This window comes from Oncorhynchus keta, chromosome 2, assembly GCF_023373465.1.
Source record: "Oncorhynchus keta strain PuntledgeMale-10-30-2019 chromosome 2, Oket_V2, whole genome shotgun sequence".
Classification (NCBI taxonomy): Eukaryota; Metazoa; Chordata; class Actinopteri; order Salmoniformes; family Salmonidae; genus Oncorhynchus; species Oncorhynchus keta.
In genome coordinates, this window is record NC_068422.1 from 71,287,490 (window position 1) to 71,315,012 (window position 27,523).

General features: G+C 40.6%; 1 protein-coding gene and 1 long non-coding RNA gene across 2 annotated transcripts; both read left to right on the plus strand.

Annotated features, from left to right (window-relative positions):
- The first annotated feature begins 3,566 nt into the window (after positions 1-3,566).
- LOC118359935 (transcription factor E2F4-like) lies at positions 3,567-14,657 on the plus strand. The gene is made up of 10 exons (XM_052482175.1): positions 3,567-3,769; positions 4,294-4,709; positions 6,575-6,684; positions 6,766-6,926; positions 7,152-7,261; positions 7,377-7,638; positions 7,762-7,887; positions 12,639-12,686; positions 12,858-12,902; positions 12,997-14,657. Exons 2-10 carry the CDS (start codon positions 4,566-4,568, stop codon positions 13,110-13,112), a joined length of 1,122 nt encoding a protein of 373 aa, XP_052338135.1. The 5' UTR covers positions 3,567-3,769; positions 4,294-4,565; the 3' UTR covers positions 13,113-14,657.
- Positions 14,658-20,202: 5,545 nt separating this feature from the next.
- Positions 20,203-22,179, plus strand: LOC127909326 (uncharacterized). Its single transcript, XR_008070787.1, has 3 exons — positions 20,203-20,623; positions 21,258-21,369; positions 21,464-22,179. It is a non-coding gene; the product is annotated as an uncharacterized LOC127909326 (long non-coding RNA).
- Positions 22,180-27,523: the final 5,344 nt, after the last annotated feature.

Sequence of the window (27,523 nt, forward strand, 5' to 3'; positions counted from 1 at the left end):
AATCTAACTGCCTGTAGCTCAGGACCTGAATCAAGGATATGTACTAACCCCGTAGAGGTTCATTTCTTGTTACAAAAGGAATACGCTACCAGCAACATTGTGACAACCAACCACATTCTGTGTGACATCCAACCCTGCTAATAACTCCATGTTTGAATAAGGAGGATAAAAATGGTCCCCATTTCAACCCAAGAACTTGGTATTTCTATTGATGTTGAAAAGATTATTGTAAGGGATGCCTGACAATACACACAAGAGTAAAAAGCGTGACAACTTCAACCCCGGTCCCGGTCTCCCCTACAGCCTTGATAGTCTGTACTGACTTGTGTTTGAACAAAACTTTTTGATTGGAATAGTTTTCCAAACAACAAATTGTAATAACTGTGCAAGGGGGTGAATCTGGGTGGCACTTTATCAGACTATCAAGTAGGTCCCAACATTAATACGGAATTCAACCATGTTCAAAATGTTTTGAATTTAGAAGATTCATTAAATGTATTGAACTTATTAGAAAATCTATTGACCTACACAAGTTTCTCACAATATGAGAAAATAATATGAAAATAATGCATCAGTGATTGGTATTTCTAGTAACTTTTTGAATAAGCAACAGCATGGGAATGCCTGTCTGTGTGGTGCTTGCTTGTCCATCACTTTGTGTAGCCAGTTAGCCAGTTCGCTCGACCTAATTCATGGCTTCCTCGCGCATAAAGGTGGTCAAGGTCAGAATATGGCTTATCTGTAGACACACAGGTCTGCCACACCTTAATTTATTAGATCTCCACCTTGAAAGAAAAGCGGGGGTGAACAGCATGCTATTTTCATGTTTAAGTTCAAGGTCAGAATATGCATATGGAGAAAAGTGCATAAAAATAAATAACATTCAATTTATGGCTTAACTCAAGCCGGAATCATGCCTTAGGTGCGCAATTAAAGGAATCTACACAAAAAAAAACTAAATTTTTAATTGTTATTTATTTTCCTTTTGATTTGATTGATGCATTGACATGGACTCAGAACATCCAATGTTGATGTTTCTCTATAGATAATTGGAATTTTGAGAGTAAATAACTGAATCTGAAACTAGAAAAAATAAAACAGAGAAACTCAATTTGGGAAAAATCTAAACGGAATTGGGGAGAGGGTATGACATATTTAGTATGACAATTGGTGTGTTGTGTTCTTCAGTCTTGGAATATTAGTCACTCATCATCAGCTCCTACAAGATCATAGAAATCATATTCAGTCCTTTAACCCCCTCCCTCATACTCGCACTCAAAATGTTATCCTTCTTTATATACTGGCTCATTCTTATTTTATTATGAGGAAGAGGCCCTCTCATTGTGTTGTTGTCTCTTTTGGATGGGGATGTGAGGTGGGAAATTCTAGTTTTGGTTTTGGAAGGAGAAGGGGGGCATCTGATTGGGTGTACTCTCCAGATACTCTTGTTCCCCCTTAGTCTCTCATCCTCTGTCCCATAGGGGCCAAATGCTCTGTGGGTTGTCCTGGGCACCGTTAGCCTTTTGTCTGTCAAACAATGCCCCCAACAGTGCAGGGACAGCACAGCGGCCTGGGCTTTCATGTTGTTCATTGTGCATTCATAGCATACGGCTGTCCCTGACCCTCGATGCACCCATTTCCACACAACTGATGCATCAGGGGTTGTCTCTCCAATGTGACCATCAGACCAGGGTTTAAATCATTTCGACCTTGGCTTGATCCAATACTCTGACCGTAACTAGTCCATGTTTTGTGAAAAACGTGGGTTCAATTCCTGCGAAGATCACATAAATTAAAAAAATAAAAATTAGGCACACTGTCATACATGTCACTCTGGATAAAAAATAATCTGTTAAGTGGCGTGTAGTAAACTGAACTAAATAGTACCATAGTATTTTATTGTGCTGCCCCTGCATCTTGAAGCATTGCTACATGCTGAATTGGGGTGAGAGGGATGCTACCCCAATTGACTGTCCTACTCCAGTCTTCTCTGTCTGGGCTGGGCCGCCTGGGAAGGCTTCTTTGTGGGTTTATAACCACTGTAGACAGAAATAGGTCAGGCTGTAATTTTGGAAGGGAGATGCCCCTTTTGGCCCCTCCCCACCTTGTGCCCCTTTGTGTTTAACCATCACACCTTTAGCCTCTGATCCAGTGGTAGGATGCAGAAGTAAAGCACACACATGCACACGCACACTTACACACACAAAAACACACACATTTTAAATACTTTATTTGAATCCACAAAATACATTACAATCCAAAGGCCACACTGTCAGTTCAAGTAAAAGACCAAGACTGTTACACACACACACACACACACACACACACACACACACACACACACACACACACACACACACACACACACACACACACACACACACACACACACACACACACACACACACACACACACACACACACAAAATTCTAATCCTAAAGCTAACCCCTATGCCTAAAATAGTATTTTTCCTCATAGGGACCTGGGAAATATCCGTACGAGGGAGAATTTTCCTTGTTTTACTGTCCTTGTGGGGACTTTTGGAGATTTCTGGTATCCATGATTTCTGGTCATTTCAATCTTACACTTGGGTACTTTCTAAAAACACTGCACTTCAGTACAAGTGACTTTTTGTAGAATGTATGGAGAACATTTTCGCTAACCCTAACCCTTTTCCTGACGTTAACCTAATTCTCCTAAACTTCTACATTAATTCTCCTAACCTGTTACGGAAAAGTCGTAGCTGTATCGAAGTGGCATGTTTTTAGGGAATCTACTTACACATGAGTGACTCATAGAGGGTAGGGGCTTTGCAGAGTAGTGGAAAAGAGTCCTTGACTTGTCAAAATTATTTCTGCTAATAAACTTTTTTGTGGGTGTATGGTTTATTGTTCATTCTCTATATTGTTCCAAAAATGTGAATGTCATCTTGACATTGTTTTGAAAGACATTCTAATATCGTGTTTCATTCAAGACACTGGGTCAATATACACTGAGAGTACAAAACTCCCCCCCATCGGGACATGGACTCCACCAGGTATCGAATGTTGACTCCAATGCTTCCAACAGTTGTGTCAAGTTGGCTGCATGTGTTTTGGGTGGTGGACAATTCTTGATACACACAGGAAATTGTTGAGTGTGAAAAACCCAGTAGGGTTGCAGTTCTTGACACAAACCGGTGTGCCTGGCACCTACTACCATAACCTGCTCAAAGGCACTTAAATATTTTGTCCTGCCCATTCACCCTCTGAATGGCACACATACACAATCCATGTCTCAATTGTCTCAGGGCTTTAAAAAAACTTACTTAACCGTCATCTACACTGATTGAAGTGAATTTAACAAGTGACATCAATAAGAGATCATAACGTTCATCTGGATTCACCTGGTCAGTCTATGTCATGGAAAGAGTAGGTGTCCTGCATGTTTTGTACACCCAGTGTATATTACAATATCGTTTCATTTTGCGCTGTATCGTGATACTCTTCTATATGTGACGCTCCCTAGCGCTAACGTGATTTCATTGGCTATCTCCTGCGTCGCTCCATGCCCTGTTCGCTGTCAAGTTCGCTGTAAGCGAGATATTCGTGAACAGGAAGAAAAATGCATTGGTTCTGTTGGATGAAAGATGCAGTAGGAGGGAGTTTTTAAACTGCCTTTCGAATATTAGTTAAGTAAATGCCCTGAGTGATTGCTTGCTTACAATATATCGATGAAACAAACTCAATTTGAATAGTATTCCAACGCTGCTTTGAGGACAACTCATTGGTAAGTACATACGACCATTCATCGGGACACTCGTGACAGGAGATAGCTAGGTACTGTACTGTAGCTAGCTAACGTTATCTAGTCTATTGCTAATCGGTTGAGTTAGTTATCTTGCCACCTAAGTGAACGTTTAGTTAACTAGAGCCAGTTAGCCACTAGCCATCGTTGTTTTAGTTATAGTTATATGCATATACCTATTGTACATGTACCTAATGTACACTACCTAGCTAGCTACCTTGTTGTGCTAACTACTGTAGTTAGCTAACGTAACTATGGGTGGTTGGCCAAAGTTGCCAAGCCAATCCAGTGGCGGAGGTGTAATCGAAACCGGCATTTACTGCTAACTTGTTATTTTGCACTCATACACAATCTGATCAAATCAATTTGGAGTAGGGACTCTAAAATATATAACTAGTTACTCCACTGTAGCTTCGTCTCCGTATGCAATGCATACAGCAGGTTATGGTACACTGAGTAGTTGTGTGTTTTTCGTTTAACTTTACCGTGGTGTCCTCACTTTGCAGACGCTCCCTACGCTTGAAACCATCCCAGCTTTCAGCCCGCCTCCAACGGCTCGAGCACAGGGCCTCATTGCTGGGTGGCTGCTTACTGTGTTTTGGCTCACGGGGAGACGAACTGGACCGACCACTGACCCGGTGTCGGCACAGCCTTTCTAGGGTTGCAACTATCCCTACGGTTGCACTGGACTAGGACGGTCGAGGGCATAGGCCCAGTGCTTTACAGCATTTAGGAAAACTTCCCATTCACTATATCATTCAACCGATTCAGACTTGTTATGGAGCTGGAGGTGAGCCGAACCGAGCTGGAAGGTTCCGACGCTCCCCAGTCTCAGAGACACGAGAGGAGCCTCGGACTTCTCACCACGAAGTTCGTTACTTTGCTGCAGGAAGCGGAGGACGGGGTGCTCGATCTTAAAGTAGTGAGTGATGGGCTGCATCTCTTTTGACTGTCTGTCTGTGTAAGAATTGTTAGCTATGGTTTGTTTATGTTTTAGTATAATCGCAGTCTCCAATTGTATAACCTATATAAGTCTAAGCACTGCCATGTTTGATTGATATTGATTGCTACATTGTGTTGTAACAGATGTGCAACATACTCCGAGGAGATGCATGTGGAATATGACATGCACTCAGACAACCACACCAGGGTTTCCATTAGAAAAATGTGTCCGGGAAGATCTTAATTACAATCTAGTAGGTGTTGACTAGCACTGTCATGCTTAAAGGGATACTTCGGGATTTTGACAATGAGGCCATTTATCTACTTCCCCGAGTCAGATGAACTCGTGGATAACATTTGTATGTCACTGTGTCCAGTATGAAGGAAGTTGGATGTAGTTTTGCGAGCCAATGTTAACTAGTGTTAGCGCAATGCCTGGAAGTCTATGGTATCTGTTATCAACTTCCTTAACTGCAAGCAGAGACATTAAAATGGTATCCATGGTTTCAACTGACTCTGGGGAAGTAGATAAAGGGCCCCATTGCCAAAATCCAGAAGTATCTCAATAAATGGCAAATGCAAGGCATGCTTCAATTATCAGTTGAGAAATAAAGCAATAGTAGCTATTTTTAATCATGACCATCAAAACCTTTTTTAACATGGGATTGCATTTGGAATTGTTGCGCAATGACACTCCAGAAGCAACGAGCTGAGGATCTGCAGCAGCAGGTCTAGCGCTGTCTGACAAGAAATATTCTGTTAAAAAATTGGCTCTGTATGCTGTGCATGTGTAATAAATAAAATGCATGTCGACTAACGAAAATACACACGCCCCAATTTAATTACACAACATTTTGTAAATTGAAGCTGCATTATGCAGAAATCAATCTCCCGTTTCCTGGTTGCATAAACTGAAATTAGGCAAACAATTAGAATTTGTGACAAAACAAGCAAGTACCGTCTAAACAGCTGTGATATATATATTTTCCATAATGAAAAATATTGTATTTTCAGCTGTTTGAAGCTGGTGTACAAAACTGAAAGTAAAATATGCAAAAACGAAACAGTAAGCATAGAAATAGCTCACATAGAACAGATCTACCGCATATTAAACTTGCTTTCAACAATGACCGATCTGTAACTCACATTTCTGTGTGGATTTGGTCGTGTTGCCCAAAAGTTACATATTGCAGCTTTAGCCTATAGACCGATAAGCATGACAGTCAAATGTATTTCCATCAACGGATAAAAATTATTATTTGTAATGGGATTGTTTTTTTTCTCACGGTCAAATTGACCAGCAACATTTTTTTATTGGCCAAAAGCCAGCAATTACACATGCCCTGTGATGTGATTTATACTCTAAAATAGAAGCTTAAACTCTAATATAAAACTAAGTGTAAAACTGTTATATTATCTAGGTTACTGTCAGTAAGGAGTTCAAGGAATAAAAGAGGGTAAAACACAGAAAGAGTGTGTGTGTAAAAGAGACAATCCATGTCTCATCGCTCAGTGGGTGGCTGTGTCACGGTCTGTCATTATTGTCTGCATTGTTTAGTCCCCCCTCTGATAGGCTCATAGGGTTGTGACCTCTCCTATTATTGGCTACCAGGGCTATGACCCATCCAGTGATTGGTTGACAGGCCCCTGTCTCACAGGCTTTGTGATTTTGTTATTTAACCCCCCCACGCTGGATATGCATTTCCCTCTAAGGAAAATAGCCTTGGTAGGGACATTTGAGTGCTTGCATTTTAAAATCATTCATTAAGTTATTTTGCTTCTGATGAAAGAGGGTGTACTTTAACAGTTGTGTTGTGAGTAATGTTGTTTCTTTTGCTCTTGTAGGCAGCAGACACCCTGGCCGTCAGACAGAAGAGGCGAATCTATGACATCACCAATGTACTGGAGGGCATCGGCCTGATCGAGAAGAAATCCAAGAATAGTATTCAGTGGAAGTGAGTGTACGTTCGCGCGCTTGTATGTGTATAGGTATGCACACAGTATGTGCTTACATTTCTGTACACTATCTGTCTAAGGGGAGTTGGGCCAGGCTGTAACTCAAGGGAGATTGGTGACAGGCTGATTGACCTGAAGTCGGAGCTTGAAGATCTGGATATGAGGGAAAGTGAGCTGGACCAGCAAAGGGTGTGGGTCCAACAAAGCATCAAGAACGTGACCGAGGACACAGACAATAGTCCATATCCTTACTGTGTACTCACATACTCATACCTACACCAACATCTAAATTGTTACCCCCAACCTAACCTTAGATAGGTGTCCATGACAGTCCACACCAGTAGAAAAGTATAGAAAAAGAGCTGCAGCTCTGTCTTGTCTGTACAATAGCAGAGGATACACTTGCCAGCATTAACACTGTTATAATACTCTGTTAAGGTGTGTGTCTGACCTTAACTCTGACCAACTCTGGCCTATGTTAATCATGAGGACATCTGCAACTGCTTCAAAGGTGATACTCTCTTGGCGGTGCGTGCTCCCTCTGGTACGCAGCTGGAGGTGCCCATACCTGAAGCTGTAAGTTCGATTTGTTTCTGCCCCCCCTAGTCAGTCCGTCAGTCTTCTCAGGGTGAAAAGTATGTGTGTGTGTGTGTGTGTGTGTGTGTTTGTGTGTGTTTGTCTCCACTTTTAGGTTCAAAATGGTCAGAGGACGTATCAGATCCATCTGAAGAGCGCTGCTGGGCCCATTGATGTTCTGCTCATCAACAAGGACCCAGTTAACTCAACCCCCGTGGTGCTGCCAGTCCCGCCCCCTGAGGAAATGCTGCAGAACACCAAGTCTGCTGCAGCCTCTGCAGACACAACCATTAACACACCCACTCACACATTTGTCAAGACCACCCAGAGTCTGGCCACCGGCAAGCCTAAAGCACATACAGCAGCTAAGCCATCAGGTGACCTCACTGTTATATCTCTCATGGTCTATGAAAGTGTTTTGTCTGCTAAACTCTCAATACAATATCATTGAATTGTCCCATGTTTACATCTGTATTCATATCTATTTCTCTACCTACCAGACACCTCCAGCACTGAAAAACCTGCTCAGCAACCACCATCATTGGACACTCGATCCCTCCAGTCTTCTGCTTCATTGGACAACAACTTGACTGTCTTTGAACCAATCAAATCCGATTCATCTGACTGTGAGTTAGAATTCAATTTGATATGAATATGACTTAAGTTTTTATGCATGCTGGCTTTCCCCTGCACCTCCCTCCGTGCTACTTCATGATCAAACAATTAGCTTAGAATGCCGTTAGATAATTTATCTCTATGTTTTAGGTTGTTTTTGAATAACCTTAAAACATGATAGGCCTAAGGTAATAATGAGAGGTAGAACAAACAATAAGAAGATAGAAAAATCTAATGAGTAGTTTGAACAAACATTACAGTTGAACAAAGCTTAGTCTATTATAAAATAATGCATGCAACCCTCCCTATTTCTGTTGTGAACTAAATGGCTAAAAGCCAAATCCCACTAATTAAAATAGCCTATCAAAAGCATGAAGTTAAAATTATGAATACAATTAACCAAATAGGCTATTCTAATGAAGTGTTTTAAAGTCCTAAAGTTGCAGCTTTCAAATGCGCACATCTGTGAAAGGCAGTCTATAGGCGAGTCTCTATCACAGCTTTATTTTAAATAACAAATGTTACAGGCAACAAGAAGTCAAATTTAGGAAACAATATCAAGATGGAAAAATGTAATGAAGTCAAAAGAACTTACAGCCTATCAAAGCTTATGAAAGAAATTATGTGTAGAGTAGGTCAATTTCTATAGCCTATAATTAGCAATGTAGTCTACAACCTACCTATACAACATATAGAAAGAAGCCTAGGCCTAATAAGGGAGGAAGATTAGGCAAAAAAAATGTGACTCATTTAATAATTATCCAGTTATGGAGACAGCGGAGTTTCATGCTCTGCAGCTGAGCCGTTGATCATTTACAACCCATCACATGACACACAGCCAGCGAGGATCCTTGACTGTCACTTGCACTTTGGCACACAGACTAAGGCAGGGCGATATCAAATAAAATTTTGCACGATATTTCAAATGCCTGTATCGCGGAATATTTTTTTTGGAGTGTATGTTCGCTTGTTCTCATGTCTTTTTGGACCCGTCTCCTTCACTCCTTCTGTCCTGTGTGCACCTTCCCATTTACACCAGAGATCTATATATAATGACAAGATTCTCATGTCTCTGCCCTAACAATGGGAGTCGTTGTCCCAAAGGTGGGAAGGCATGCGACAAGCTTACGTCCAAAATAAGCCCATAGAAACGCATTGGGCTTATTTTGGACAGATTTTTGCGGGAGAAAAATTTGTCAAACCTCTCACTTCGCCTCTTCCTCTCTATTTACACACACACACCAAGCCCCTCCCCCTGCCACTCAGAACATCAAAGATGAGAGATCACTTCTTCCTCTCTGACAAACAGGTTTCAACTCGTTATTTGAATTTTGATCCAACAGAATGGGTCATATGGAGACTGAAACACATTGAGACATTATTTTACTGTAATAGAGGGAGTTAACCTTTCTAAATGATACCTTTTTATCTCTCTACTCCTCAAGTTGTGTACAGAGCGAACAGTACTAAAGCAGGAGTTTCAATGAACATTGGTTCTGGAAAATGAATGCTGTTTGTCATGCACGCATTGCGATACCACGTACAGCTAGCAGCATTTTAGTCAAAAGATTGTTATCCTAGCTGTCTAATTTGTTTGAGACCTGTGTTAATGTTCTATAATGCCTGCTACAAGAAGTTAGTCATTATTAGTGAATGTGCATTATACATGGTTCTGGTTAAATTAGTACAAAAAGGCAATTTTCATAGACTGACTTGAAAGCCAGATCAGTGATTATTGCAAAAAAACTGGTTAAATTATTTAGATTAAGTTAATATTGGGTTTTATGGTTGTGGAAGGTGTATTTTTAGACTAGGTATAATTTCACAAGCCCTGAATCCATTTGGATTATTACTGAGTTGTTGAAATGCAGTATATCTGCCCTTTAATTGTACAACAAAGCTTATTTAGTGAAAACATCAACAACAAAAAATCAAGAAATATATATTGTGAATCGCCCATAGGTTTGAAAGGATCGGGAGATGATTTTTAGGCCATGTCGCCCTGACCTAAACACACGTCTTTCGTGCCAAAGCTCCAACCTAGAGGAATAAAGGGTTTTTTACTTTATTTTAACTATTTTATACGTTGTAGAATAATACTGAAGCCATCAAAACTATGAAATAACACATATGGAATCATGTTATATCCAAAAAAAGCTGTTAAAATAATCAAAATATATTTTATATTTGAGATTTTTCAAAGTAGCCACACTTTGCCTTGACAGCTTTGCACACCCTTGGCATTATCTCAACCAGCTTCATTAGGCAGTCATCTGGAATGCATTTCAATTAACAGGTCTGCCTTCTTAACTGAATTCGTGGAATTTCATTCATTCCTTCCTAATGCTTTTGATCCAATCAGTTGTTGTGACAAGTTAGGCGTATACAGAAGATGGCACTATTTGGTTAAAGACCAAGTCCATATTATGGCAAGAAACGATAGTCCATCATTACTTTAAGACGTGGTCAGTCAATATTCGGAAAATATCAAACTTTATTCAAGTGCAATCGCAAAAACCATCAAGCGCTATGATGAAACTGGCTCTCATGAGGACCGCCAAAGGAAAGGAAGACCCAACGTTACCTCTGCTGCAAGATGGGCTCCCGAGCGGCGCAGAGTCACTGCATCTCAGTGCTAGAGGTGTCACTACAGACAAATTGGTTCGAATCCAGGCTGTATCACAACCGGCTGTGATTGGTAGTCCCATTGGGCGGCGCACAATTGGCCCAGCATCGTCCGGATTTGGCCAGTGTAGACTGTCATTGTAAATAAGAATTTGTTGTTACGTAACTTGCTTATTTAAATAAGTTCATAAGAGTTATTTAACCTTTATCTTTTGTTTTAACTGCACCTCAGATTGCATCCCAAATAAATGCTTCACAGAGTTCAAGTAACAGACATCTCTACATCAACTGTTCAGAGGAGACTGTGTGAATCAGGCCTTCATGGTCGAATTGCTGCAAAGAAACCACTACTAAAGGACATAAATAAGAAGAAGAGCCTTGCTTGGGCCAAGAAACATGAGCAATGGACATTAGACCTGTGGAAATATGTCCTTTAGTATGATGAGTCCAAATTTGAGATTTTTGGTTCTTACTGTGTCTTTGTGAGATGCAGAGTAGGTGAATGGATGATCTCCACATTTGTGTGGTTCCCAAAGCATGAAATCAGTGATTTTATTTAGAATTCAAACCACACGTAACCAGCATGGTGTTAGAGTTGCGTAAATTCGAATCTGGTATCAGGATAAATATAACAATGAGTCACCGATTGTATACTATGTATTTTTTATTAGCTAAGTAATAAATGGCAAATGCAACTTTTGTATATACGGGCTCACTGTAATACCACGCAGGGCAGAACAGAGAACTGACAGGATGTATGTTAACAGTGTTCTTATACTGGATAGACATAGTTCCAACCTGTCTGTTGGCCTATCACAGTAAAGGCTGGGCGTGGTTTAAACTTGCTCAGCCTATCGCAGGCGCTCAGGCGGGTACCCGCCTCTTGGCGCTTCTTGTAGTCCTTCCTCCGTCGATGTATAGATGCTTACTGTTCTGGTATCACCCCCTAGTTATAACAGTTGCTCAGTTCCTACTATTGTGTTCAGTATTTTTCCATCTCAGTTAAACCTCGTGATGACCACCCCTCCCTATCACAACTTTGTAAGATACAGCAAGTCACACCATGTGCTCAATATTGTTACATACAAACACAAGGACAAAGCATCTGCTGGGCTGTTATCTACAGTTTTGCAACATGCAGGTCACACCATGGTACTCAGTTCTTGTCACACACACACAAACAGGCAAGTAGATGTAGCAAGCAGTTGTTTACTCTCATGATGATGCTCCAGTGCACAAATGCAAATACCTCACACAACCAACATCAGATAATATATATATGGTAATGGCTATAATGTAAAATATAGAATCCCACAATGGCTACCACAGCATTCTGCAGCGAAACGCCATCCCATCTGGTTTGGGCTTAGTCCCACTATCATTTGTTTTTCAACAAGACAAAGACCCAACACACCTCCAGGCTGTGTAAGGGCTATTTGACCAAGAAGGAGAGTGATGGAGTGCTGCATCAGATGACCTGGCCTCCATAATCGCCCGACCTCAACCCAACTGAGATGGTTTGGGATGAGTTGGACTGCAGAGTGAAGGAAAAGCAGCCAACAAGTGCTCAGCAAATGTGAGAACTACTTCAAGACTGTTAGAAAAGAGAGAATGCTAAGAGTGTGCAAAGCTGTCATCAAGGCAAAGGGTGGCTACTTTGAAGAATCTAAAATATATTTTGAGTTGTTTAACACTTTTTTTTGGTTACTACATGATTCCATTTGTGTCATTTCATAGTCTGTCTTCACTTTTATTCTACAATGTAGAAAATAGTTTAAAAAATAAAACATTTAAAATATGAAATGCAACTTGAATGAGTAGGTGTCTCCAAACTTTGGACTGGTACTCTGCGTACATTGTTTATCTGTTTCGTAAGCACACACTTCCGACCACAGTGTTTTTTTTACATTAAAACCCTGGCTATCCCCAATGCACTGTAACAGGAAGCATCTGTGTGGCAACAAATGATGTACAATGCCTGCCTGCTATAGAAATGTGTGTGTGTGTGCGTGCAAGCTGTATTATTTTTGGTTGTTTAATAAATGTACACAGGAAAACGGTGTGTAACTTGGCTCTACTTTATAAAAACCATCTCTAATGTACTTGTATGGTGTCTATTGTGCCTTGTGTTTTTCAGTGCTGGATTTCCCCAAATACTTTTCTGACATGTTTGACCCCGCTAAAGGTACTGTGTTTGACCCCGTGTGCATGTGTATCATGTCTTAAACTTTATTTAAATGTATCCGAACAGACCCTTGAACTTAATTTCCTGAAATAAAACGCATCATAGACTGTGACTTTGTGTACAGCAAACACTCTCTCACCTCGCTGTGTGTGTGTGTGTGTGTGTGTGTAGAGATGGTGAGTGCAGATCTACTAGAGGAACTTATGGCTTCAGAAGGTAAGTCTAAAATGGATTATGTTATAAACACCTTTTACTTTGACTAGATGATTCCAGTTATTCATGTTTATATCCCACTTTCTCTCTCTATCAGTGTTCTCTCCACTCCTCCGCCTTTCTCCTCCCCCGGGTGACCATGACTACTTCTATAACCTGGATGAGAGCGAGGGCCTCTGTGACCTCTTCGATGTCTCCATCCTCAACCTTTGACCTATGAACCCTGCCACAAGGCTCACATGAAGAGACCCTTTTTTAAAGAAACCCAAAAACACTTTTTTAAACACTTGTTTGAGTACTAACAAACAGGTCTATTTTTGGAGTCTTGTAATATAAGCTGAATTGATGAAGAAACTGTTTTTGATACTTTTCATAATCATACCTTCATACTTTATTTTTGTCGCGTCCCCTTTGTTGATGTTTGAACAGGGAGATGATGCAACTTACCCTGGAGAGCAGCCCTCGACTACAGGAATTATAAGCTTTAATGATGTCATGGAATATATTTTTTTATCTGTGCTACTGAAGTAACAGTGGATGTGTTTTTAAAAGTTGAGTTGTGCTCCATTTGGATTGAGTAAATATGGATTGGGTTGAGGTAAAGATAGCAACCCATTCATTTCCTCAAGGCAAAATCAACCACTATACCTAGGTACTTATGTACATCTGAAACGGTTGGATAGTAAGCAATATAGTGAAAATTCCATCTAGTCTTTTAGAGGGCTAGGTAGAGCTATTACCATATTGCAGACATATTTGATCCTTTCAGATCTACATGGTGACTAAGGGTAGGAAGGGAAAGGTGCTGTGAGGAGCTGCATTGTTTGTATTCTACTGTCAATGAGCAGTGAGGAGTGCAGCTACTCCATTGCCCACATAGTGGTGCTAGAGTCACAGCGGGAAGAGAAAATCAGCTCCCTCACCTGCTGCAACCTAGTCTCCTATGAGTCAGGCACACAAGACCAGCCACAACACTGACAACATGTAAATCCATTCAAAACCTTTACCAGTCCTAATCTTTTGACACTATTGATGAGGCTTACAGTTCTGTTCAGTTGCTGGTGCATTTTATATCTTGTCTGTTTCTCCCTCAGTGTGTGCATGTGGAGCACATTTTTTGGGGTGTAATTTTCAAAATTCTCAACTTTGAATTCTATTGTAAAATGCTCTTTATTTTGGTGTATTTTTCTAGTGAACTGACACTGTCAAGGACAGTACATACATATTTTGTCTGTCTCTTTTTTTAACATCCAGATTCAACTATGATGATATGTGTTCGTTGAGCAGTAAATATTTTTCAAATTTAGTGTCAAATCTGCTGTTTCATTTGTGTTTGGTTTTATTGCATATTTATGTTTGTAACCTGCTCATGTTCTGACGAGTTAAGTTCACATCGTGGCAAACGGGAACCAGAAATGAGCATGGGAATTTTTGTCACCCCGGCCTATCAGTTCGGGACCGTATATTTTTGGTCAGTGTCTGTGAAATGGGACGGCAGCAAATAAGCATCATTATTGTGGGAGATAAATAGAGAGGCTGAACTATTCTGCAGGTGATATATTGGTTGTATATGTTTTAACTTTTTTATATTATCAGACATATGCTAATTGTAATCCCCCTATCTCTACAATGTATAAGTTGCAGATTGACACTCACACACCCGTCTTTGTTATCATATGTGAGGCTCGGAGGATATTTGTTTTAAAAATGGGAAGTCACTCCTGATTACCTGTATGAATTAAAAATAATATATGAAAACTTTTTTGAATTTTGTATTTTTTTTGCATCACACAACACACACTTTTGTCTACTTCGTTGACACCATGAGGGCATATTATTATGGTATGTTGCTGGCAAGTGGTCAGTAGCTTCCAAACAGGTAGGCAATTTAGATTGAGTCAAGGATACAACCTTGGAGTTCAGTGGTATAAAAATTATTTAAAGTAGAATTTAAGTTGTTTTTTTGACAACTTTTACTTCACTACATTCCTAAAGAAAATAATGTACTTTTGGTCCATGCATTTTCCCTGACACCCAAAAGTACTCATTACATTGTGAATGCTTAGCAGGACAGAACAATTGTCAAATGCACTCACTTATCAAGAGAACATCCTGGTCATCCCTACTGCCTCTGATCTGGCGCACTCACTAAACTTAAATGCCTTGTTTGTAAATTATGTCTGTGTTAGTGTGCTGCTGGCAATTTGTACATTTTTTAAAACAAGAAAATTGTGCCTTCTGGTTTCCTTAATATAAGCAATTTGAAATAATTTATCATTTTACTTTTGATACTTAAGTACATTTTAGCAATTACATTTACTTTTGATACTTAAGTATATTTAAAATTAAATACTTTCAAACCTTTACTCAAGTAGTATTTTACTGGATCATTCACTTTTACTTGAGTCATTTTCTTTAAAGGTATCTTTACTTTTACTCAAGGGTACTTTTTCTACCACTGTTGGAGTTCAATCTTTCAATTAATTCATGACCCGCTCAATTGTCAGAGTTGTAAGTGACTGCTTGCTAAATTCTTTAAGGCTGTCTGACTGAAGGTGACAGACTGGCATTTGAGCTTGGCTGAAGCAGTGTAACTAAAGTAGCGGAGCTGTTTCACAATTGAAGAAATGAAACAAGTGTTTTTGGCCGCCTGCCAATCATGACGTAGTGGTAGTGGTGGTACAGAGAGTAGTGTATATGGCCCAGTACATCACTGGGGCCGAGCTCCCTGCCAGGCCCTAAAAATGGTCAAAGACTCCAGCCACCCAAGTCACAGACTGTTATCTCTGCTACCACGTGGCAAGCAGTACCGGATCACAAAGTCTGAGACCAAAAGGCTCCTGAAAAGCTTCTACCCCCAAGCCATGAGACTGCTGAACATTTCATCAAATGGCTACCCGGACTATTTACATTCACCCCCTGATTTTTACACTGACTATCTTTCACTGACTCTATCCACACTCCTACTCTACTCACACACTCTCACATACTACATTTACATTCCAACACACACACATGCATATTGACTCCACACACATGCCCACACAGACAAACTTTCACATACCCTGTTGCTACTCTGTTTATTAATCTGTCCTGATTGCCTAGTCACTTTAAACCCAACCCACATGTACATAATACATAAATGACCTCAACCACCTCGTACTCCTGCACATTGAATCGGTACCGGTACTCCTTGCACAGTATTTAGCCCCGTTATTGTTATTTTATTGCGTTACTATTAACTTTTTTTATTTAGCTAATTTTTCTTCCTTGTAATTAAGAGTTTCACGGTAAAGTCTACACCTGTTGTATTCGGCGCATGTGACAAATAACGTTTCATTTGATTTGTATGAAAGATAAGAGTCACTCTGCACGCTGTTCAGTCCGCTCTACAAGTAGGTTGAGCTGGAGAAATGGTTAAACTCAAACGTAACTCAACTTTCTATGATCGGAACCCCTTTCTACTTGTTTGTGGTTCTTTTTTATTTTCAATTCTTAGACTTGTGACTGCTTGCCACATTCTTTAAGGCTATCCGACTGAAGGTGATAGAACCACATTGGAGCTTTGTTGAAGCAGTGGACCTACAGCTGGACCCTGTCAACCCCCTCAAAGACCTGGAAAGGGTAAGAGAACTTTACAAAAAATCCACAAACCTGGAAAAGTTTGGTTTACCCTGGGTTTATTTTTGTGTCATACACTGTATGTTGTCAGTGATTGAATAGTTACCAGTAATTTGGTTTTGTTTGAAGTTGCCCAAACTGTGTGCAGGAAGATATGGTTTTGTAGCGTCCTTACAGACCTTTTTTAGATACTAACTTAAAATGCCATTGTGATTCATGTCAGAACAGCAACAGCCACTAAACTGTGTTTGATCCAAAATAGGTCAGGTTCCAAAAGGTTTTATCAGGCCTAAATCAACATGTCAACACTGTCTCCGCTTTTCAAACAACCCTCAAAAAGGTTCTTGATGGGGATTTGTTTTGTTACAGACGTTTGTTCATCCATATTAATTTAACCCAGATAGTGAGGAGTGTCAATGATACAATACAATAACTTTTCACAGGAGGTTGGTGGCACCTTAATTGGGGAGGACAGGCTCGTGGTAAATGGCTGGAGCGGAATAGGTGGTATGGTATCAAATTCATCATTCCATTTGCTCCGTTCCAGCCATTATTATGTGCTGTCCTCCTCTGGAACTGTCAGTAGTTGCTTGCTATGGTTTAGTTTCATCTTCAGATGTGTCTGACTTGTCACACAACTTAATGTTCAGCTTGGGAACTCTCTCTCCCTCTCTCTACCTCTGTGTTTCAGCTGAAGAGGTGGTATGGTAACGTGTTCTGTCTGTACATCGGATCACGACCTGTCATGGTTCTGAATGGCCTTGAGGCGGTTTGTGAGGCACTGGTGACATGCACAGCTGAATTTGCAGGACGACCAAACCATCTCATGATCAGCGACATCACAGAATGCACAGGTACTGTGTTTTTAACCCCTAGTGTCCCCTAGGCTGGTCCTGGATCAGCTTTATAATTTGTGATATAATTGTATTGGTGTAGGTAGAAGTAGAGGTGACCTTAAATCAGTTTATATAATGCAGATCACAAACACACACCGCCTTGTCGGTACTGTGTGAACTGCATATGTATCAGTGGAGGCTGCTGAGGGGAGCATGGCTAATAGTAATGGCTGAAATGGAGTCAATGGAATAGTATCAACCACATGGTAACCACATCTTTGATACCATTCCATTGACTCTATTCAAGAAATTATTATGAGCCGTCCTCCCCTCAGCAGCCTCCACTGGTATGTATGTGCTGTATGTCTGTGTGTGTGTATATGTGTGTGTGTCTAACAGATAGGGATCATACTTCTTAACTCTCTTGAGTTGTGTTCTTAAAGAAATTCCCAGCCAGCGGTCCCAGTTGATTAGTGTTTACTCGCAAACTCCCTCACGACGCCAGGACAGCGGAGTCAATCACCACCTTCCGGAGACACCTGAAACCCCACCTCTTTAAGGAATACCTAGGATAGGATAAGTAATCCTTCTCACCCCCCTTTTAAGATTTAGATGCACTATTGTAAAGTGACTGTTCCACTGGATGTCATAAGGTGAATGCACCAATTTGTAAGTCGCTCTGGATAAGAGCGTCTGCTAAATGACTTAAATGTAAATGTAAATGCTTGCATACATACTGTATATCAGACTGGGCATTTTTATTTTCAAACATCATAACAATGACAAAAATAGCACAAAATACAATAAATGTAAGTACCTGATGATAGAAAAAAGGAAGCACATTAGATGTGCTGGACAACAGTTTGTTGACGACTGTAGATTTGTGAGATTTGTCTGTTAGCATGGAAATAACTGTGAATTAACAGGGAGTTAATGTGACCATTACATTTAGGGCATGCTAGCTAACTCACGTATAGAGCAATCATGCATACAAAACCACATCACAGGAAGCCCCCCAATATCTAATATATATATATATATATATATTTATATATATATACTATCGTTCAAAAGTTTGGGGTCACTTAGAAATGTCCTTGTTTTTAAAGAAAATCATATTTTTTGTCCATTAAAATAACATAAAATGTATCAGAAATACAGTGTAGACATTGTTAATGTTGTAAATGACTATTGTAGCTGGAAATGGCTGATTTTTAATGGAATGTCTACATAGGCATACAGAGGCCCATTATCAGCAACCATCACTTCTGTGTTCCAATGGCACGTTGCGTTAGCTAATCCAAGTTGATCAATTTAAAGGGCTAATTGATCATTGGAAAACCCTTTTGCAATTATGTTAGCACAGCTGAAAACGGTTGTTCTGATTAAAGAGGCAATCAAACTGGCCTTCATTAGACTTGTTGAGTATCTGGAGCATCAGCATTTGTGGGTTATTTCTAAGTGACCCCAAACTTTTGAACAGTAGTGTATATACATATATATCAAGTACATTTAGACGTTAGGAAATATACATAGTGAACTCTTACACATTGTAATAGAATACAGTATTTCAGAACGGGACCTGCTGCTTGCATGTCAATATCAGACTGTAAAGAATTGACGAATCTTCCCCTATCAGCAAGCATAGCCAATGACAATAAACCTTATTGGCATCTGACTTGAACCAACCAATATAAATACATAAACATTGAATACATATTTCTGCAGTGGCAAGTGGAATCAGAACCAACACTGTTACATGTGTTCATCAGGGATCATCAACAAAGATTTTGTCTCCAGCTGGAGGGACCACAGATGCTTTGCTCTGACCACGCTGAGAAACTTTGATCTGGGCAAACACTCCATGGAAGAGCGCATCCTTGAGGAGGTCTCCCACACCTGCTCTGTGCTGGAGTGCAATGCTGGTACAGCCACACACACACACACACACACACACACACACACACACACAACGTACCACATAGTCATCACCATTCCTATTCATGTCATTATCACCACATACTCAGTATCCAGACTAAAGTTACCCAATATCAACCAATTAGCGTTACAATATGTACAATATTGTATTAACATTGGGTATAAAGAATGTGGTCATTTTTACCATATCTATCCTATCATTGTGTTCAATTTCGGAAGCTCTATGATTGGTGCTCTTATCTTGTCTGTGTGTATTGCGTGGTGCGGTGATCGTTGCTGTGTCCTGGCAGGCAGTTCGATGGACCCTCAAGCACCTGTTCCATTAAGCAGCGTCTAACATCATCTCCTCACTGATTTACGGGGAAAGGTTTGGATACGACAACCGAGTCTTCCTCACCCTCATCAGTAGGATACAGGATTTAACCAAAATTGCTATCGGACCATGGGTCATGGTACATAACACTATAATCACTACGACTGCTGCTACTCCACTACCTTTAATTAAAATAATAATAATATATATCCTAATGGAAAAAAATCATAATGGAAAACCAGGGTCGTTCCACCATTTTATGTCCCCCAGACATTATGTGTGTATGTTTTTATGAAACACTCTATTTAACAGTTCGATCACATACATCTATGCTCTAACTTAACTAATCAATGTAAAAACAATACAATAGCAGTGTTTTCATTAAAATAAGTTATTTGTTTTCTCTGGAAATCCCCATTTTGGCATGTCATGTTTTTCCAAGTTCTAGGGAAGCCCAAAATGTTTCACGTTTTCACCATAGTCAAATCAAATAACATTTTATTGGTTGTGTACGCATATTTGCAGTTGTTATCGCAGGTGCAGCGAAATGCTTGTGTTTCATTTTTTTTCATTTCACATTTATTTAACCAGGTAGGCCAGTTGAGAACAAGTTCTCATTTACAACTGCGACCTGGGGCCTGTTGCACAAAAGTAGAATTAAGACATCCGGGATAAATGACTAAGCTGAGCTCAATGAAGCCAAAACATGTGCGTCCAGGCTTAATTGGTTGCACAAAGACCAAGCCAGGATGAGCAGACACGGATTCATTAAGCCGGGTGAAACCAATCCTGGATAGGTGCGCGCTCACGGCTCACTCAAATAGACCCCGCCACAGATCACAGATTAACTGATTTACCATGGCAACTAGAGCCGCGTACTTTTCCCCGTCGGAAGCACAAATCCTCATGGAGGCATACGAGGAGGTAAAAGATATAATTAAGAAGAAAGGCAACACCCCCACAGTGATAAAGCAAAGAGAAAAAGCGTGGCAAAGTATTGCAGACCGCCTGAATGCGTAAGTAGTGCACAATTACACACTCACCGCTCCGCTGAAACATCACAATTACAATTCAAATATTTAATTCACATCTCCAAAAACGCAGTTGTACTGTAATTATGAAACGGTTAAATTTTTAATTGAAATGCACTGCAGATATGAGTGAAATTGTGTAAAGTAAGTCCATCACACTGTATAAAGCTATGATAAATTATTATTAAAGCCTTACATTATTATTTAACGTTACTACGCTCAGTACGGTTTAATCTTAGCCGTTGTACTCTGCTTCTTATGTTGTCCACCGTTTTTTTGTGTTTCTCCTGCTTTCATTAATGTAAAGCTGCTTTGACAGAATGAAACAATTGTGAAAAGTGCTATATAAATAAAATTTAATTGAATAAATAGATGAGCTATAATAATAATCACTTTAATTTATATAGCGCCTTTCAAAGGACCCAAGGTCGGTTGCTCACTGCACTGCAAAAATGTCTTTCTTACTTAGTATTTTTGTCTTGTTTTCAGTAAAAAAAAAAAAATATCTAAAAACATCTTGAATATTTTCTTGAGCAAAATTACCTAGGAAAATAAGCAAAAAAAAATCTGCCAGTGATGTGCATTGATTGGTGTAATATTCCTCATCTTATGATTTCAGATGGTCTGCAATGCTGACTGTGTGATCAGCAATGTTGTGGCAAAATGGCCTGGCTCAGTCCATGACTCCAGAATCTTTCGGGCCTCTGAAATCTATCAGTGCCTATCACAAGGTAAGCCACACAACCCCTATTTATAACCATCATGGCTGTGTCAAGAATATCACTGTGTTTATGAGGTAGTAATGATGAGATTTTGTGTTGACAGGTGAATTCTCTGGTGTGTTGCTGGGAGACAGGGGTATGGCTGCCAGCCTTTTCTCCTGACACCTTTCACAGACCCCCAGGAAGCACAGCAGGCCTACAACCATGCCCATGCCAGGACCAGGGCCAGAGTTGAAATGACCTTTGGCCTCCTGAAGGCACGCTTTCACTGCCTTCACAAATTAAGGGTCAGCCCTGTTAGGGCATGTGATATTACTGTGGCTTGTGCTGTCCTCCACAATGTGGCCTGCCTGAGGAAGGAGAGGGCCCCCAGAGTGCCACCAGCCATGGACTGGGACAATCCGGCAATCTTCCCTGATGACGACAGTGGTCGGCTGCTGAGGGACCAATATGTGTTGACTTATTTTAGTTAGTATGTGTGCTTTCAATTTTGGTTAAATATGTCCTGCGGTGGCAGAGGAATTTGGGTTTTTTTGGGTTCGTTTTTTTACGAATTTGGCCTCTTATGATGTTTGTGCGGTATACTGTGTGTAATACAAGGCTGCAGGGAGGCTACTGCATCCATTCATTTGTCTGTTCAGTTGATGTGTATGGATTTGTCCTGCATTTATTTTAGTGTGCAGACATGCAGGGTGTGTTATATACAGACCTTTGAATGTGTATGTATCATTTTGTATAATATGCTTGGATTCTGTGCTTTCCATCTTGTAGAGTCACTGTGACTTCAGTTTCGAAAGGAGCTGATGGTTTACCTGCTTTGTTTAGTCCTTATTCAATAAAGGAACATAATGTTACACATTGTGTTTTTATATTCATATGGAATGTGTATTTGTTTATATGACAGAGTACTAGGGCCACACTGAAGAAAAAGGATAAAGTCATAAATTTATGAGGCTGGTTCTTTCTGCAGAAAAGCTACATTGTTTTTACAGTTTTGATACTTATGACAATGTGACAATATTATGACTTGTCTTTTTTTTCCCTCTGTGGCCCTAATATTCTATCATTTTATATATAGTCTATGGGAAACTGTAAATTATCTAATGATAGCAACATCTAAAAATCATTTTTTATCCAAAATCATTGAAATTAATGATCACAAACGTTTAAATAATGACAGTGGGTCTAGTTATATGTGATAACAATGTATAGTGAGCAGTGAAATAACTATTGGTTTCCATTTGTGGTGACTGCTGACTGACATTAGGGATGAGATTAAATAGATCCTGGAATTTAGCCTGGTCTGGAGCAGGCTAGCTCCACAGAATAAATCTCCATGGTAATTTATACCATAACATATCCTCCTGCCCCCTATCCATCTTTAGTGCAACCGGATTACGGATCAATTGAGCCAGGATCACCAAGATATCCTGGCTTAATCCCTTATCCTAGTTTTGTGCAACAGGCCCCTGGCCAAGATAAAGCAAAGCAGTGCGACAAAAACAACAACACAGAGTTACACATAAACAAACGTAGTCAATAACACAAAAGAAAAATCGAAAAATCTATGTACAGTGTGTGCAAATGTAGAAGAGTAGGGAGGTAGGCAATAAATAGGCCCTAGAGGTGAAAATAATTCAAATGTATTATTAATACTGGAATGATAGATACTCAGATGATGATGTGCAAGTAGAGATACTGGGGTGCAAAAGAGCAAGAGGGTAAGTAATAATATGGGGATGAGGTAGTCGGGTGTGCTATTTACAGATTGGCTGTTTACAGGTACAGTGATCGGTAAACTGCTGATGCTTAAAATTAGAGGGAGATATAAGACTCCAGCTTCAGAGATTTTTTTTCTAGCTTCAACAGTGCAGTAATACCTAGCAATACAAAACAATACACAGAAGAAATACAGAAATATCTATTTTACATAAGTATTCACACCCCTGAGTCAGTACTTTGTAGAGGCACATTTGGCAGCAATTACAACTGAGTCTTTCTGGGTAAGTCTTTGAGAGCTTTCCACACCTGGATTGTGCAACATTTGCCCATTATTCATTTCAAAATTCTTCAAGCTCTGTCAAATTGGCTGTTTACCATTTTCAGGTCTTGCCATAGATTTTCAAGTCGATTTAAGTCAAAACTAGAATTCAGGAACATTCACTGTTTTCTTGGTAAGCAACTCCAGTGTAGATTAGGCCTTGTGTTTTGTCTTATTATCCTGCTGAAAGGTGAAATCATCTCCCAGTTTCTGGTGGAAAGAAGACTGAACCAGGTTTTCATCTAGGATTTTGCTCCATTCTGTTTATTTTTTATTCTGAAAGTTTCCCCAGTCCTTAACTGTTACAGGAATACCCATAACATGATACAGACACCACTTTGCTTGAAAATATTGGAGTGGTACTCAGTAATGTGTTATATTGGATTAGCCCCAAACATAACACTTTGTATTCAGGACAAAAAGTAACATTTTTATTTAACACCACAAACTGATGCAGGCACTAAGACCGCACTCAACGAGCTGTATAATGCAGGAGAACCTCATTCCGTTTTACCTCATTTCTACCAGCATGTCACATGTGCAACCAGAGGAAACCAAACTCAAGACCACCTTTACTCCAAACACAGAGATGTGTACAAGCTATCCCTTGCCCTCCATTTGGCAAATCTGACCTGATTCCTGCTTACAAGCAAAAACTCAAGCAGGAAGTACCAGTGACCCGCTCAATACATAAGTGGTCTGATGACATGGAAGCTAAGCTACATGACTGTTTTGCTAGCACAGATGGGAATATGTTTCGCGATTCATCCGATGGCATTGAGGAATATACCACATCAGTCACCGGATTCATCAATAAGTGTATTGACGATGGTTTCCCCACAGTGACTATACGTACATATCCCAACCAGAAGCCATGGATTAAAGGCAACATCCACACTGAGTTAAAGGCTAGACCTTCACCCCCATTCTGAGATCCTGAGTGCTATGGAGCAGGTTTTCATCAAGGATTGCTCTGTACTTTGCTCTTTTCCTCGATCCTGACTAGTCAAAAACGACTGAAAAAAAATTATGCTGCCACCACAATGCTTCTCCGTAGGGATGGTGCTAGGATTTCTCCAGATGTGATGCTTGGCATTCAAGCCAAAGAGTTCAATATTGGTTTCATCAGACCAGAGACTCTTATTTCTCATGGTCTGAGAGTCTTTAGATGCCTTTTGGAAAACTCCAAGCGGGCTGTCATGTGCCTTTTACTGAGGAGTTGCTTTTGTCGGGCCACTCTACCATAAAAGACTGGTGGAGTGCTGCAGAGATGGTTGTCCTTATGGAAGTTTCTCCCATCTCCCATCTCCACAGAGGAACTATAGAGCTCTGTCAGAGTGACCATCGGCTTCTTGGCCACCTCCCTGACCAACGTCCTTCGCCGATTGCTCAGTTTGGCCTGGCGGCCAGCTCTGGGAAGAGTCTTGGTGATTCCAAACATCTTCCATTTAAGAATGATGGAGGCGACTGTATTATTGGTGACTTTCAATGCTGCAGAAATGTTTTGGTGCCCTTCCCCAGATCTGTTCCTCAACACAATCCTGTCTCGGAGCTCTACGGATGTCACGTTCGTCATAGAGAGGAGACCAAGGCGCAGCGCAATTTAAATCTATTCTTCTTTATTTAAACGAAGAACACTAAACAAACGAAGAACACTAAACAAACTTTAAAAAAATAACAAAACGAACGTGATGCTATAAACACGCATGCTGACATGCACCTACACATAGACAATAACCCACAAAACCAAAATGGAAAATGGCAATCTAAACAGGATCCCCAATCAGAGACAACGATAAACAGCTGCCTCTGATTGGGATCCAATTCAGGCCACCATAGACCTACATTTACCTAGACAAACCAAAACCCCATAGATATACAAAAAACCCTAGACAAGACAAAAACACACATACCACCCTCGTCACACCCTGACCTAACCAAAACAATAAAGAAAACAAAGATAACTCAGGTCAGGGCATGACAACGGACAATTCCTTCGGCCTCATGGATTGGTTTTTTCTCTGACCAGCACTTTCAGCTGTGGGACGTTATATAGACAGGTGTTTGCCTTTTCCAAATCATGTCCAATCAATTGAATTTACCACAGGTGGACTCAAATCAAGCTGTAGAAACATCTCAAGGATGATCAATGGAAACAGGATGCACCTGAGCTCAATTTCGAGTCTCATAGCAAAGGGTCTGAATACTTATGTAAATAAGGTATTTCTGTTTCTTGTGTTTATTAAATTACTACAGCATGTGTATGAAGGTGTCGTCAACATAAATAACTGTGTTTGTGTTCCACAGGCTCTCGTGTATGCCTGGGATAAGGGTTAGCGCGCACGGAGCTCCTTCTGATACTGGTAACCTTGCTTCGACATGTCCAATTTGTCTCGCCTGAACAAGAAGGTGCGCCTGACTTCCGCCAGATTTTTGGCATTGCACAGGCGCTAAAACCCTACCGCCTGTGAGTGCGTCTGAGAAGCAGCCAGTGATGGTGAACTACCGACAGTTTTCACTGAGCGACAATATCACTAAAGCAGCACATTAAACAATGCTATACCTACCCTCCATTGAGTGCCTTATAATTTTTGATAACACATTTTGTTATCTGTGATGGACAGTCGAAATGACATTTACATTTACATTTAAGTCATTTAGCAGACGCTCTTATCCAGAGCGACTTACAAATTGGTGCATACACCTTATGACATCCAGTGGAACAGCCACTTGCATCTAAATCTTTTTTTTGGGGGGGGAGATGGATTACTTACCCTTACTTACCCTATCCTAGGTATTCCTTGAAGAGGTGGGGTTTCAGGTGTCTCCGGAAGGTGGTGATTGACTCCGCTGTCCTGGCGTCGTGAGGGAGTTTGTTCCACCATTGGGGGGCCAGAGCAGCGAACAGTTTTGACTGGGCTGAGCGGGAACTGTACTTCCTCAGTGGTAGGGAGGCGAGCAGGCCAGAGGTGGATGAACGCAGTGCCCTTGTTTGGGTGTAGGGCCTGATCAGAGCCTGGAGGTACTGAGGTGCCGTTCCCCTCACAGCTCCGTAGGCAAGCACCATGGTCTTTTGGCGGATGCGAGCTTCAACTGGAAGCCAGTGGAGAGAGCGGAGGAGCGGGGTGACGTGAGAGAACTTGGGAAGGTTGAACACCAGACGGGCTGCGGCGTTCTGGATGAGTTGTAGGGGTTTAATGGCACAGGCAGGAGCCCAGCCAACAGCGAGTTGCAGTAATCAAGACGGGAGATGACAAGTGCCTGGATTAGGACCTGCGCCGCTTCCTGTGTGAGGCAGGGTCGTACTCTGCGGATGTTGTAGAGCATGAACCTACAGGAACGGGACACCGCCTTGATGTTAGTTGAGAACGTCAGGGTGTTGTCCAGGATCACGCCAAGGTTCTTAGCGCTCTGGGAGGAGGACACAATGGAGTTGTCAACCGTGATGGCGAGATCATGGAACGGGCAGTCCTTCCCCGGGAGGAAGAGGAGCTCCGTCTTGCTGAGGTTCAGCACCTCTTTTCATGCTAAATGAATTAACCTCCTCAACAGGTAAACATCACATAACATGTAAAATTATGTCATATTCTGCAGTCAGTCCAGAAATAAATTGGATAGTGATTTTTGTGTTTCCTCTTCTCCCACCCATGACTCTTCAAACCACATTCCATACTGACACAGTAAACAGACCCAGACACGATACAAACATTTCGAATGAAACTAGAGAATATAATTACATGTAAAAATCCTAAAAACAACACTCAAACAAAAGAACCATTTAGGTATTTTTATTTCTTTATTTTATTCATTTTAAAAGAAAATGCAAATAGCCCTCTGAACATACAAAATATTAGCTGACTGTAGAAACAGTAAATACAACGGTGTGTAAAAGTAACTTTTAAGGGCTTGATCAAACTATATGAATAAATGTTCGTTTTTTCAAAGCACAAGTACAGTAGCTATTCACGTTTTATTTTTGATATTAAGCTTTATTTAACAGGAGTCACATTGAGATAAAACTCTTCTACAAATCAAATGGTCATAGTCACATGCGCCGAATACAACAGGTGTAGTAGACCTTTCAGTGAAATGCTTACTTACGAGCCCCTAACCAACAATGCA

What these genes read in the sequence shown, in the direction of transcription:
- LOC118359935 (XM_052482175.1), top strand. Translation starts at nt 4,566, where the DNA reads ATGGAGCTGGAGGTGAGCCGAACCGAGCTGGAAGGTTCCGACGCTCCC. An exon ending in CAAATCCGATTCATCTGACT is followed by an intron (nt 7,888 to 12,638) that starts GTGAGTTAGAAT and finishes TGTGTTTTTCAG; the next exon opens with TGCTGGATTTCCCCAAATAC. An exon ending in GGAACTTATGGCTTCAGAAG is followed by an intron (nt 12,903 to 12,996) that starts GTAAGTCTAAAA and finishes TCTCTCTATCAG; the next exon opens with TGTTCTCTCCACTCCTCCGC.